This window comes from Atta colombica, unplaced genomic scaffold (genome assembly GCF_001594045.1).
Source record: "Atta colombica isolate Treedump-2 unplaced genomic scaffold, Acol1.0 scaffold78, whole genome shotgun sequence".
Lineage (NCBI taxonomy): Eukaryota > Metazoa > Arthropoda > Insecta > Hymenoptera > Formicidae > Atta > Atta colombica.
In genome coordinates this window covers 238,956-251,366 of record NW_017259570.1, presented here as the reverse complement: position 1 = coordinate 251,366, position 12,411 = coordinate 238,956, and the positions used below count along the sequence as shown (strand labels likewise).

The following is a 12,411-nucleotide window of genomic DNA, read 5'->3' as shown; positions in this document are numbered from 1 at the left end:
TATATATATATATATATATATGTATATATAAAATACATGATTCGTACATATTCGTATATGTAGGTAATACATATGTACATAACTCGTAAAAAATAAAAACGTGTGCCAGAGATGGAATAGAGTTACGATAAGTTATTGCAGCAGAGTTATCGATATCGGATACGACCTATTAAAAGATAGAGAAACGACTTTGTTATTATGCAGCAATGTTCTCGCAAAATTTATGTATCATTGTCGCGATAGAAACGTGTCTGAAAAATTGCACCTTGTATTTCGCGTAAAACAGTATTTCGCCACTTTGCGATTGTAGGTCGATTTGTCATGCTTGCTGGCAATATTGCATGCGTTAACATAATACAAGCATGCGTTTACGAATCGAATATGCGTGGGGCTGCAAATTTTCGCTACCGACGTATCCACTCGGCGATTAATTATAATCGCATTAAGCTAATATGTTCCTAAATGAATAACGTGTCGCAACTACATGTTGTGGAAAACTTTGCATAAACTTTATATTAATTCGATATGAAAGATATCAAGTGAATAAAATAAACTGTGTCGATATATTAATCGAGGAATTTATACAAGGAAATATATTGACAATTAATATAATTTTAATTTTATGTTAATGTAATTTTGTAACGTTTTATTTTCGAAAAATATATTAATACGAGAAAAACATTCTACCTTTTTTTAGCGTATTGAAAAAAGAATCTGGGAATATTAAATGTTAAGTGAAATAATTTCAATCAAATATTTGTATAACTAATAATATTAATAATGATTAAACATAATAATTACACTCTTCTAAATATTTAATAAGTATTACCAAACATAATAATATAATACCAAACTAATAACGTTTAGTAATAATTATGAAATATTTAGAAAAGTAAAATTATTTTTTATTACATTAATAGAACGTTTCATTGAAATTATTTTGCTCAACAATTGACAGCTATTAGACTCTTTTTTCAGTTAAATTTAAAATAAAAGAATCTACGGAAAATTCAAATTGCATACGAATTCCTTCAGAAACATCAGGAGGTTTGAAAAATCGAAAGTTAATTATTCCCGATAATATCATGCGTTATGCAACTCCACTGTATTGCTTAACTTCATAGACAGCCCGATCTGACTGCATTATTGTTCGTGCGTTTACGCGTCAAGATTTGACGAAATCATAATATCATAAGAGCAATCGCATGAGCGCTCGATAGCGAGAGAAAGTAAGAGCCACGAAGAAGTCGTGTTTCGCATCCATCTCGAATCACCGGTCTCGATTCTGACAGCCGGATTGGTCCAATCTGACATGTGTCTGACGTGGCCACGAACAGCAATTCTTGGCATTGAAGAGCAAAGCAGGAAAAATGGGACACCCGATTTGATAATATTATCACCCACACGTGCTCGTGTTGATCTCTTTCTCTCTCTCTCTCTCTCTCTTTTCCCATCTCGCTTTACTCGCATTAACAGAATCAATGTTTTAAAGAAGCAGCATCGTGACTTATAGTCTGATAGTCGGGTATTTCAGAATCGTCCAACGAAATATTAGCGTCAGTATCGATAATGACGTTTAATCTTGATAGATGATTCTAAAAGTTTTTTTCTGCAATGAATCGTAACATGAATTATTGCATTATATGCATCCTGTAAGACATAGTTTTATCACGAACATTGTTCATTATAATGATTCTATATTTCATCTTATTTTTATTTCACACACACACATATATATATATATATCAAATATATAAATTTTATAAAGTGTATAATAATATATAATTATTTCTTTTTCGAAGTCTTGAATAACATCATTATTTTACTTGCATAAACATATCTATATTTATAGCAGACACTTTAAATATAATATAATTTAATCCTTGTTATATAATATTTTTCAAAAACACAGCTACAATATCATAAATACTTAATTAAAGATATTAACTTTTAATTGCTTCTTTCCATTTATCATTTATTACAAGCTTGTGTTTACTTTTTACCGTACTTTTTATATTATGAAAAAGATAGGAAGAGAGCTGCAACGATATTTGCGTAAGAAGAGCGTTTCCTGCTTTCTTTTCTAGTATTTTTCTAGCACTTACGCATTTTTTAAGATAATGCGATCTGTTACAGAGAGATCGAGCTGTGATTTTGATTGGAATAATGCGAAGCCTAGATAGGCTATCGGGTAGCGACCAAGACTGTGGTGATCGGGAAATGTACATCGACCTGGACGACGCCTCTGTTGACTCGCTTACCGGCAAACGTACTCGCCACCATGTCGCGGAGGTATTTCATTTATTCTCTTCTTTCTCTCTCTCCCTCGTTTCCTTTTTTTTATCGCACTTTGTGACGCGCGTTATCTCGTCCCAGGTTTTTAAAGTTCCGTAAGCATTTAAGCACTGAATAAGAAAAGATATTCGACCCACATAATTCTTTATTATCATGCCGATTTGATAAGACACAGACTTTTCCGACACTTCTTGATTTGTAACATGACGAAATAGATAATTTGCAACGAGACGAATACAAATTGTTTAGCGCAATGCGATACATAAACAAAATTAGTTGATTTTAATCGAATTCGATGAATAGTTAATAATAAATTAGTTTTAAAAGCGAAAACCGTTGGATGTAATACGTGGAACAAATGTCGCTCGTTATCAGTTATCCAAATTGAGTAAATTATTTTTTTTTATCAGCATTATGCAGCACCGAAGAAAATTACAAACATTTTATCTATCAGCATTTATCGCTTAGACAAATATCCTCGAAACGCATTGTTAAAAGGAGAGACAAGGGGATAAAGAGGTTAAATAAGTTCTTTTGTTGATGAAAATAGCACGGTAAGATCTTTAGTTAGATTAGATTAGAAAATACTATTATGTAAGACGTTATCGCGCATTAAAATAATCACTTTTGTTTGTGTCGATTATATTTGGATATAGACGCACCTGTGGATAATAAATTCTTTGAAATACATTTGTAAGATAATCATTTTTCTTATGAAATTAATTCAAAATGAATATTAAATTAACAGTGAATTTAGAGTAAATTAAAAAAATTAATCATATTCTTTTCAAAGTGTTACTAAAATCAATTTAACGAAATAAAAAATTTACATCATAACAAAATATTTATATTACCATGTTTTACATAAAACATAATATTAAAGATAATAAAAAGCACTGTACAAGATATTTGTAAACGCTCTGTGTTCTTTGAATGGATTGAGAGCAAATATTATACATCAGCACAATTTTCGAATGTAAATTCTTTGTGGGAAGTTTTCAAATGGAGATTCGCTCGTATGTTCATCACGTTGGGCTATGAAACACTAGAGCAAATATTTAACGAAGATCTATTCTGTTATGAACCAAACGAAAAACAGGTGGGCGAGGAGAGCGACAGCAGCGGAAGCGAGAGGAGTCCGAAGCAGGCGAAGAGAAGAAATCGCAGCAGTGCGCCGCCGACCACGAGAAGACGGAAAAGCGGAATTTCCGCACGCGAGAGGAACCTGAGGAGGCTCGAGAGTAACGAGAGAGAGAGAATGAGAATGCACTCCCTCAACGATGCCTTTGAGGTAACAGTTTATTGCTTCCTCAGGCAGCTTTCGCTTCGTCGTCGCGTCGACGAGCGCGACGAACTTTGCTAAAAACTTTCGAAGAACGAGAAACTTTCGCTACGGAACATTAAATCACGAACAATAAGAGTGAAAATAATGAAGTATAATTCGATTTTTGTCCCATAAACACGTCCACGGGATTCCGCTGAGCAACAGAAATGCTATATATTTAAAATACTTATAAATCAATAAAATTAAATAAGATAAAGAAATTATTATTATTATTATTTGTTATCAAGCACAAAGATCTGCTTCGACTGAAAATAGGATTTTCTTTCTTTTATTTAAAATATAATTAATATAAATATTTGGCGATAAAATATTTGAAAGATATTGTAGTTAAAAATACTCTTAAAAAATAAGAAAGATATTGTAGTTAAATATATATATATATAATTTTTTACTAATATTTGTTTCTAAAAAAGATGATTTGTTTATTTAACTCGATTATATTATGATCATTATTTATTACTATGCGAAACGTTGTCGATCGGCAGTGAACGACGAAATGCAAAAACATTGATTTGTATGGAAGAAAAATGACAACTCGCAACTGCAGTTTTATCCGATAAGTAATTCTCGTATTGACTGATCATGCGTAGCATCGTTAAAAATGTATCAACTTTCGATCATATTTGATTAGATTGCAAGTCGTTATTTATCGCGAATATAATTCGATGTAATAGATAGACTTTCAATCCACTTCTCCCGGTTGTAATTTACAGCAATTACGCGAGGTAATACCACACGTAAAAATGGAGAGGAAGCTCAGCAAGATAGAAACGCTCACGTTGGCTAAAAATTATATAATAGCACTGACAAATGTCATATGCGAGATGCGCGGCGAAGAACAGCCGTACACGTGAGTATTGTTCTACTCTAGTGTTTTGTTAAATCGCAACATAGCGTGAAATAATTATCCGCTATATTAAAATTAAACAATTTATATGTGAAGAATTAAATAAAGAGGAAAAAAATAGGAGAATGAATATTTACAATGAGAAAAGAATAGCCTAAATAAATATTTATTTGAATACTATCAACTAAATATTTACTTACGATAAATAAATATTTACTTAATAAAAAGAAGTGATTGTTAAATCAAATTAATATTTTTTATATCAAATAAATATATTTTTATATTTAAACATTTAGTTGGTAGTATTCAAATAAATATTAATTGAAATTTAGATATTTTTTTCACAGTGTAGATAAATATTTTATATAACACATTAAAGGCATTAAAATAAGATCGAAGAGAAAATAAATATTTTTAATGAGATTTTATATTTTAAATGTGTCACAGAAATGTCAATCTAAAATTTAAATTATTCTCCAAATTATCTATTAATCTTTTATAATCTTATTTTTACATGTAAAATAAAAGTGTTAGAAAAAAAAAGGTATAAAAAAAATATTGTGGTTTGAAAATATTAATGATGTATTTTATTTAAAAAATGTGATATGAAAAATTTACTGCATGCATCATTTTTTTCTTTAAAATATCTTTCTAAAATAGACAAAATCACTGAGATACATGAAATGTATAATCAAAATGGAACATTCTGCCTAGTATATTAAAAAAAATGTTCTTTTTCAGATTTGTTGATGGCGAATGCGGTTCCAGCAGTGGTGACAGTACCGGCCAATTAGAATTAAGTGGGGGTGAACAACCGGACGAATCATCCCCCGCGTCAATTCACGAAACCAACAATAACAGTCTTCTCCACGAAGATCTAGAACGCAGGATCTAAAAAAATTCGATCTAAACGACAAGTGTCGGGACACGTACATGCACACAATCACGCGCACACATACACGCACAGACTCTGTGATAAACTATCATATTAGTGCCTTTCGTAGAGACAGCAATCCGCGACGATTTGCTCATTACTCGCCATGGATCTTCGTAGATCATCGTACGTTTTCGAAAAATCCGTGCAACAAAACGATGAGTCCGCTGGGATGCAATAAAAGAAACGCAAGAATAGGAAGAAGGGAAAACAAATAGAAAGAGAAACATAAGATAAATATAACAAAATAGCGGAATGAATAAAGAAAGGACAAGAAAAAGAGAAAAATAGAAAGAATACGCGTTTTTAGATACGTAATACACGGGACGTTTCCGATCTAACGCATAATCCTTTTCAAAGAGAGATTTCTCGAGGAGTCGAGATGTCCTTAGAAGAAGTTTCATAGAAAGCCATTATTTTTATAACTTAATTTCTATCTATTACGCTAGAGAACTATCTTAACAGCCAAAAGATTCCATTATAATTATATTTGTCTAAAATGATTTGAGGAACAACGTATTATAATTTTAGACATTATATTTTTCTTACGTAATTGAATTTCTAAAAAGTTTATCTCGTTATTTAAAAAAACAGCTTAATTCTCATTCCTTTTTAATTCAAGAATGAGTGATGCAAAATGAAGCAGGAAACAAAATTCTTTAGTCTGTTTTCTTATCTAGGGCTGAAAAAGATAATGTACTTCTCCAAATATCTAAGTAATGACGTGTTCAGGTAGAACGTGCGTCTCGCTGTACATATAGAATATATATCGAGAGAGAAAGAGACAAAGTGTGAGAGTGAGAGAAAGCGAGAGAGAGAGAGAGAGAGAGAGAGAGAGAAAGAAAGAAAGAGAACATATTTCCAGAAAATATTTATATCGTATGGCACATCAAATATACCGAAAATGACGGTTGTGCAAATTCACATCGTGAGTTTTTCTGTCGATTAAATATCGATTAATTTATTCTTTTTATCAACATTGCCGACTTTTAGTGCAAAATATTATCACGCTAGTTACAACTACTACTACTATTATTACTATTACTTTTATTCCTATTACTAATACTATTCTGTTACTATATTGCTACACTATTACTATTGCAATCATCACTCCTACTATTATTCCTACTACTATAACTATACAACTATTATTCCTATATAGAATACCATTGTTACATGGTTAGAGATATTATCTTTTAATATTTTATTTCGAATAATATTCTATTTTTTTTTTTAAATCTCCTTTTGAAAGATTATTATTATTACTGTTATATTATTATTACATTATTACTATTATTGTTACTATATTAAATTAATAACACATTAATTTAATGTTTCTCATTGTAGTGATATCATCTGTTGCAACATATGCGTTTCGTTCGCATTTTCTCCGTCCGCGAATTATCTAAATGACAAACACTTTATTCGTCAATTGGTATTAACCAATCGCAATAACTACATTTATAATCTTTTCCAATCATCAATTTTATTTTTAGCTGCAAACTATACACATAAGTAAAAACAGTTTGGCCAATTACAAACATAATTAACAAATGTAAAATGAATTAAATTACATTTGATGATTACCAACAGATTCATTACAATTTTATTATTATTTCTGTTTCAAAGATTATTAATTGTTACATAAGTAATTTTGTAAAATTTAATAAAAACGAAGCATAATAGTGGTATGGTAGATCTAAACAGACTAATCAAGCTAACAGATAGCAATTACGTTAAAATTTGTTTAACTGTACATTTGCGACAAATCAAATGCAGCTGATTTATTAGTTTCGTAACTATTATAACGTTCATATATAAATGCATGTTACTATTAGATAGATTAATTGTTCAGTCGCAATTTTACGTCTCGAAGTCATAAGTCGTAAGAAAGTTTACAGTCGATTATCGCAATTATTAATATATGTGTAACAGTTGTCATCATGCGCGCTATTATCGTTGTTATCATTATCATTGTCACTGTCATTGTGATGGTAGTTGCCATGTTCATTGTTTCACACGCGTTTGTATTTTACTATTATTGATATTATTATTGAATAGCGTATTATTACGATTAAATATCGCATTCACATAATTTTCTGTATTTGTGCGTATGAATCATTTCCATAACCACGCATAATTAGCTAAAGATGACTAAGATTTTAAACGTGTTTCTCACTTTCTAAAAGAACTATACACTTAAACTTAAGGCGGTTTTAATATTTATAAAAACGGTCCTATCATGAAAGATTTACATAGCACAGTTTTATTATAATGTGACATTTTTCATGTATACATTCGTGTTATATTTGAAAAATTTTACACAAGAATACAGGGTAATTAAGTTGCTCACCCATATATTATAACTTCTTTCCTAAATGCCTTAAATTATTAAAAAGAAAAATGTTTCGTTTTAAGAGATTTATATATTGTAATAAAAGCAATTCTATATTCACCGCATATTTTTTTTTGAAAATATCAAGAATAATATCTGCTTTCCTCTTTTTCTTAAATAACATGATAAAATATTGAGATTTTCTAATTTCGTAATGCATTTTTATTTACATTAACAAAAAATAAGCTTAACAAAATGAGAATAAAGAAAAACGTTTTTATTATTATTAATTTATTCTTTAACATGTGGATATTTATATTTTAGAAACTTCACTTAAACTTAAATAGAAAAGAAAAACATTATGTTTAATTTTTATTGCTCTTAACGGTATGTATGATAACGGCCACAATTAAAACAAATAGCGTTCCTAGCAATCCAAGTAGTACAGCCATAAGAATTGTATCGATTGTTAACCACGGATTTTCCTCTTGAATCCATATAACAGACATTGTTGTAGTTAAGCTGCAAACGTAACAAATACTTGATGTAGTATTTAAACAAAATTATATTTTATATTAAAAGAAACAATATGCAGAAGTCAAATAAAACAGTCGAATTATAATCAGAGCTGTGCAATATACTTTATCTAAAATACATGATTCTTTAATTAATTTATGAATATTTTGAAGAAATAGTAAATATATAAAAACTTTTACTATCGTATTTGATTTAAATAAGAATTTATAGTATTTATTATAACGATTTTTTGTTCTCATTGTTCAATTTCAATGTTCAAATATACTCTCTTTTCGCTACTTTATACTTTACAGATAAGATATATTTTATGGCTATTTTGCATTTTGTAAAGGATATTTTGATCGTGTTTTGCACAGCTCTGAGTATAATTAGCAATGTGGAATGCCGACGTGCTGGTTTCCATTTCTTCCTCGGCGAGTTCGTCGAAGGACAGCGTAATAGCATTGTCCAGATCCTTTCCCAGTTGTTTGAAGGTGGTTTTGCCAAGCCAATCGGCGAGATCGTTACGATTTAGCTGTCGAAGTCGGTGTACAATCGCCGCGTGCGTCTTTCCCCGGCCCTCCTCAGGAGAATTATTCCAATGAAGGAGTAAACGCAGACACGGGATTTCCTCGTCCACCTTACGTTCTTTTCGCAGGAATGATTGAATGTTAATTAAATCATTCGAAGGGTAAAGCTATTAATAAAAGAGTCTTGCGATATAAGATTACGTAGAAAGAACGATTTTGTTGAAGATCTAAAATTTACCTACAGATCTAAAAATAATTTTGTTGGATTATTAAAATAATTATACAGGGAACAGTCGAGATGCAGATTGTTAGAATTATATCAAAACTTTTGCAGCGTTGCTTATCACGCTTGAATTTCCTACTTTCTGAATTCTTTAAAATTTTATTGTAAAGAGTGAAAATTGAGTTAATCTTGAAAAGGGGTGGCTCAACTTTTAATCTTTGAGATTTCACTCTTCAGAGATTCACTGTAAAAGTTTTAGAAAGTACATTAATTATTTAGATGATCCGACAAAATTATTTTCCGATTTATATTTACCTAAATTTTTAGATACTTCACTAAAATCATTCTTTCCATGTAGAATCATGAAAAGAAGAGCTGACCTGCCTCGGCCAAGCTGCTTGGCAAGTCATAAGTCGTGTAATGAAGCGCGGCGATTAATCGCCTACATTCGACCGGGCTCAATTGAGCTGCGAGATATACCAATTCGCTCAGATTCACGTCTATCGTACCGCGGATTCTTAAGACAAAAATTATCGCGATAATTACGACATAAATACCGATTGTCCGCATTTTTGAAACGAGACGTTACAGAAAGAGAAAGAGTCGCGCAGATAAAAACAAAAGATCATTCTGTTATAGCATGTGTTTTTATTTCTTTTCAATTCGGGAAGATGTCTCATTTTCGTTGCCTCGTTTACTTATGAATTAACCTTCTCCGCGATCTCATCGTATGTGTCTCGTTCTTCGTCCTTTTTTCTTTTTTCTGTAACATTTGTAACAGGGAGTCGGTGACGGGGTCTCCAATCTCTCTGCCCTCATCAGTTCCTTTGGGACAATCGGCGCGGTGACTTCCGTCTGTATCAAGTCCGGCGATACGGATTTTTTCTTCTTTTTCCACAACTTCTTTCGTCCTTCCTCGACGTCGGAAGAGAAATACTTTCTGTGTATTTTTACCTCCTGATCAGTCGCTTTTTATATTTTATTAAATCTCGGAATCGTGCTGAGCATTGCATTATATAAACAATAGTTTTTTATATACTGACTCTTTTTTCCGTCTTCCTGTCAGCTTACCAATGATCTTCGCATACTTGTATTTCACACACAGGGTGCAGCAGCAAGTGCAAATTATAATCGCGATTATAATGCTACTGATAGTGTATATGGACAAGGAGATCGCCTGACGTCCTAAAATACATCGTGCCAACTACGAATGTCATCGCTTCGGAAATCCTTCGATTGACTCACCTGATAAAATATCGTGAATGGTCGCGTTAGTGATATTCATTCCTTGTTTTTTCAAGAGCTCTCCATATTATCCTGTCTTATCGTTTCGGCAAATGTTAATAGAACACAATAAGGATAAGCAATTGACATTTCGCGGTTAGGTTAATCGAATAATGCACATTTGGCTAACGTCACATTTTGTTGATGTTGCGCAATGTGAGAGTTGATCGATCGAAAAATAAAGTTTTTAAAACGATTATAGAAAAAGAAAGATAAAGATTGATAAACATGTTAGATTAATGAAATAAATTTATCCAATAAAGTTAAAAACTTTAAATAAAATTACAGTCACGAAACGATATTTTCTTCTATGTAGAAAAAAAATTCTTAATCTTTAAAAACTTTTAATTTCCTAATTTTATTTAAAAACTAGATGGAAGGACAATTTTTCGCACTAATTTCATACAAGATATATTTTATTGTCACATGAACATATATATGTACAAATTTCATCACAATATCGTATCATCATATTGATCTCGTTAATCACTTTCATTTCTTGAAACATCAATATAATTAAAAAAAAAATTAAATCTCGTGCAAAAATTATATATAAGTTTCGTTAATATCTTGCGAAAAACATATCGTTGTCATGATTGATTAAACTTTCTGATAGATGTTATTTTTAAAAAGCGATATATAATACGTGCCACAAGTTTATCATTTACAAATAATTAAAAATTCGCGATTATGTTCTCAATTTGTATACACCTGATAAATTCTCGAAAAGATCAAGTCCAAGGTTTTTTTCCAAGCCTCTTGTACCTCTGACGTATATTGCTTTCCGAATAAAGAGGGGAACGCTCCTAGTATTACTTGTTTCAAATTCTGAAAGATATTTATTACAATTATTTATAACAATTATATCTTAAGACATAATAAAATAAAAACATACAGACAGAGTTAATTGATTAAATAGAAACTACAGCAATCAAAGTTTTAAACGGTCTAGCTGGATCTTAAGCTGCTTCTATTCTGAATTTATATACTATGAATGTAGTCCTTTTTTGAAACGTGCGCCGAAATTTTTCTTGAAATGCTAATTCTATTAAACTACCGCAGTAATATCACGAGTTAAAATTGACTAGCATTTTTAACAATTTTTTGATGCTTTTTCGCATCTTCGAAATGATCTTAATTATGCTGAGTGACATAATAAAATCTAAAATAATTAATTCTTATTGCGAAAAATATTACTCGGCCAAGAGTCGAACCCAGATCTCTTGCAATCCATGCGAGGCTTTCATTGCTATAGTTTTTATTGTGTTATCACACATATACGGTCTTATTATAGAGTTTCAAATAAAATTAATGATTGCGTTTAATAGAAAAAAACTCAATGAGCGCATACTGATTAGTTTTCTCTGCTGAAAGCAATCAATCTGGTAAGTATTAGTACACAAGATAGAAAATTATTATCAGCTTATTCCGAGTAATTTCGAGAAATAATTTTATAGAGGAAGCAAAGATAATTCATTAAAATTTAAGATCGTTTTATATCTATATAAAAAAACTTGTGTATTTTAAAAAATAGCATTTAAGAATAAAAGATGTACATATGTTTATAAATTTATTTACATGAAAAAATAAAAATGGATCGAAATTTATAAACAAAATTTTAGATACAAGATATATATTAATGTTATGCCATTGAAAAAAAATGTAAAAGATAAAAAGATAAACATTTACTTACCTCAAACTGCTCTGGTGTTTGTCCACGAACCTTGTGTTTTTCGGTAAAATTAATCAAGCTTGCTTCCATCAATTCTGGATCGTGCATTTGTTCAATCACTTTGCCAAGCGTTGTTACGATATTAATGCAGTGCGCTTGAAATCTTTTATTTTTCGGCAGTTCATCGAGAGGGACGTCCTTAAACGACTTAAATTCTTTTTGACTTTCTGGATATTGTTTGAAAAAGCTATAAAAAATGAGTTACATGTTGAATTCGCGAGCAGTTTTGGGGAAGTGATTAAGCTGCAAGTCGTTTTAGGGCTGATCCGTCGTTGAAATTGTGTAAAATTATGATATAAAAGTGAAAAATTAGAGTAATTTTGTTACATTATGCAAAGATAAATAATGATGATAAAGACGTAATTTCTCG

The 12,411-nt window shown here is 30.7% G+C and overlaps 3 protein-coding genes across 3 annotated transcripts in view; 1 reads left to right on the top strand and 2 right to left on the bottom strand.

Moving 5' to 3' along the window:
* LOC108692618 (protein dimmed-like) overlaps window positions 1-5,931 on the top strand; it is a 7,717-nt gene extending 1,786 nt beyond the window's left edge. Inside the window, exons 2-5 of the mRNA XM_018200955.1 lie at window positions 2,137-2,292; window positions 3,395-3,586; window positions 4,354-4,490; window positions 5,229-5,931. Of these exons, the coding sequence (XP_018056444.1) occupies window positions 2,167-2,292; window positions 3,395-3,586; window positions 4,354-4,490; window positions 5,229-5,382 (609 nt within the window). The 5' untranslated portion in view covers window positions 2,137-2,166 and the 3' untranslated portion in view covers window positions 5,383-5,931. The remainder of the gene's footprint in view (window positions 1-2,136; window positions 2,293-3,394; window positions 3,587-4,353; window positions 4,491-5,228) is intronic.
* Window positions 5,932-8,573: 2,642 nt separating this feature from the next.
* LOC108692576 lies at window positions 8,574-10,485 on the bottom strand. The gene is made up of 2 exons (XM_018200889.1): window positions 9,406-10,485; window positions 8,574-8,920 (listed from the first exon to the last, which is right to left on the bottom strand). The coding sequence occupies exons 1-2, from the start codon at window positions 9,593-9,595 to the stop codon at window positions 8,574-8,576; spliced, it is 537 nt and encodes a 178-aa protein (XP_018056378.1). The 5' UTR covers window positions 9,596-10,485.
* A 222-nt stretch (window positions 10,486-10,707) lies between these two features.
* The window catches only part of LOC108692682 (cytoglobin-2), a 4,796-nt gene continuing 3,092 nt past the window's right edge, over window positions 10,708-12,411 (bottom strand). The window contains exons 3-4 of the mRNA XM_018201057.1: window positions 12,003-12,228; window positions 10,708-11,137 (exon numbers count right to left, since the gene is read on the bottom strand). Of these exons, the coding sequence (XP_018056546.1) occupies window positions 11,006-11,137; window positions 12,003-12,228 (358 nt within the window). The 3' untranslated portion in view covers window positions 10,708-11,005. The remainder of the gene's footprint in view (window positions 11,138-12,002; window positions 12,229-12,411) is intronic.

What these genes read in the sequence shown, in the direction of transcription:
- LOC108692576 (XM_018200889.1), bottom strand. Translation starts at nt 9,595, where the DNA reads ATGCGGACAATCGGTATTTATGTCGTAATTATCGCGATAATTTTTGTC. An exon ending in AAGCAGCTTGGCCGAGGCAG is followed by an intron (nt 8,921 to 9,405) that starts GTCAGCTCTTCT and finishes TCCTGCGAAAAG; the next exon opens with AACGTAAGGTGGACGAGGAA.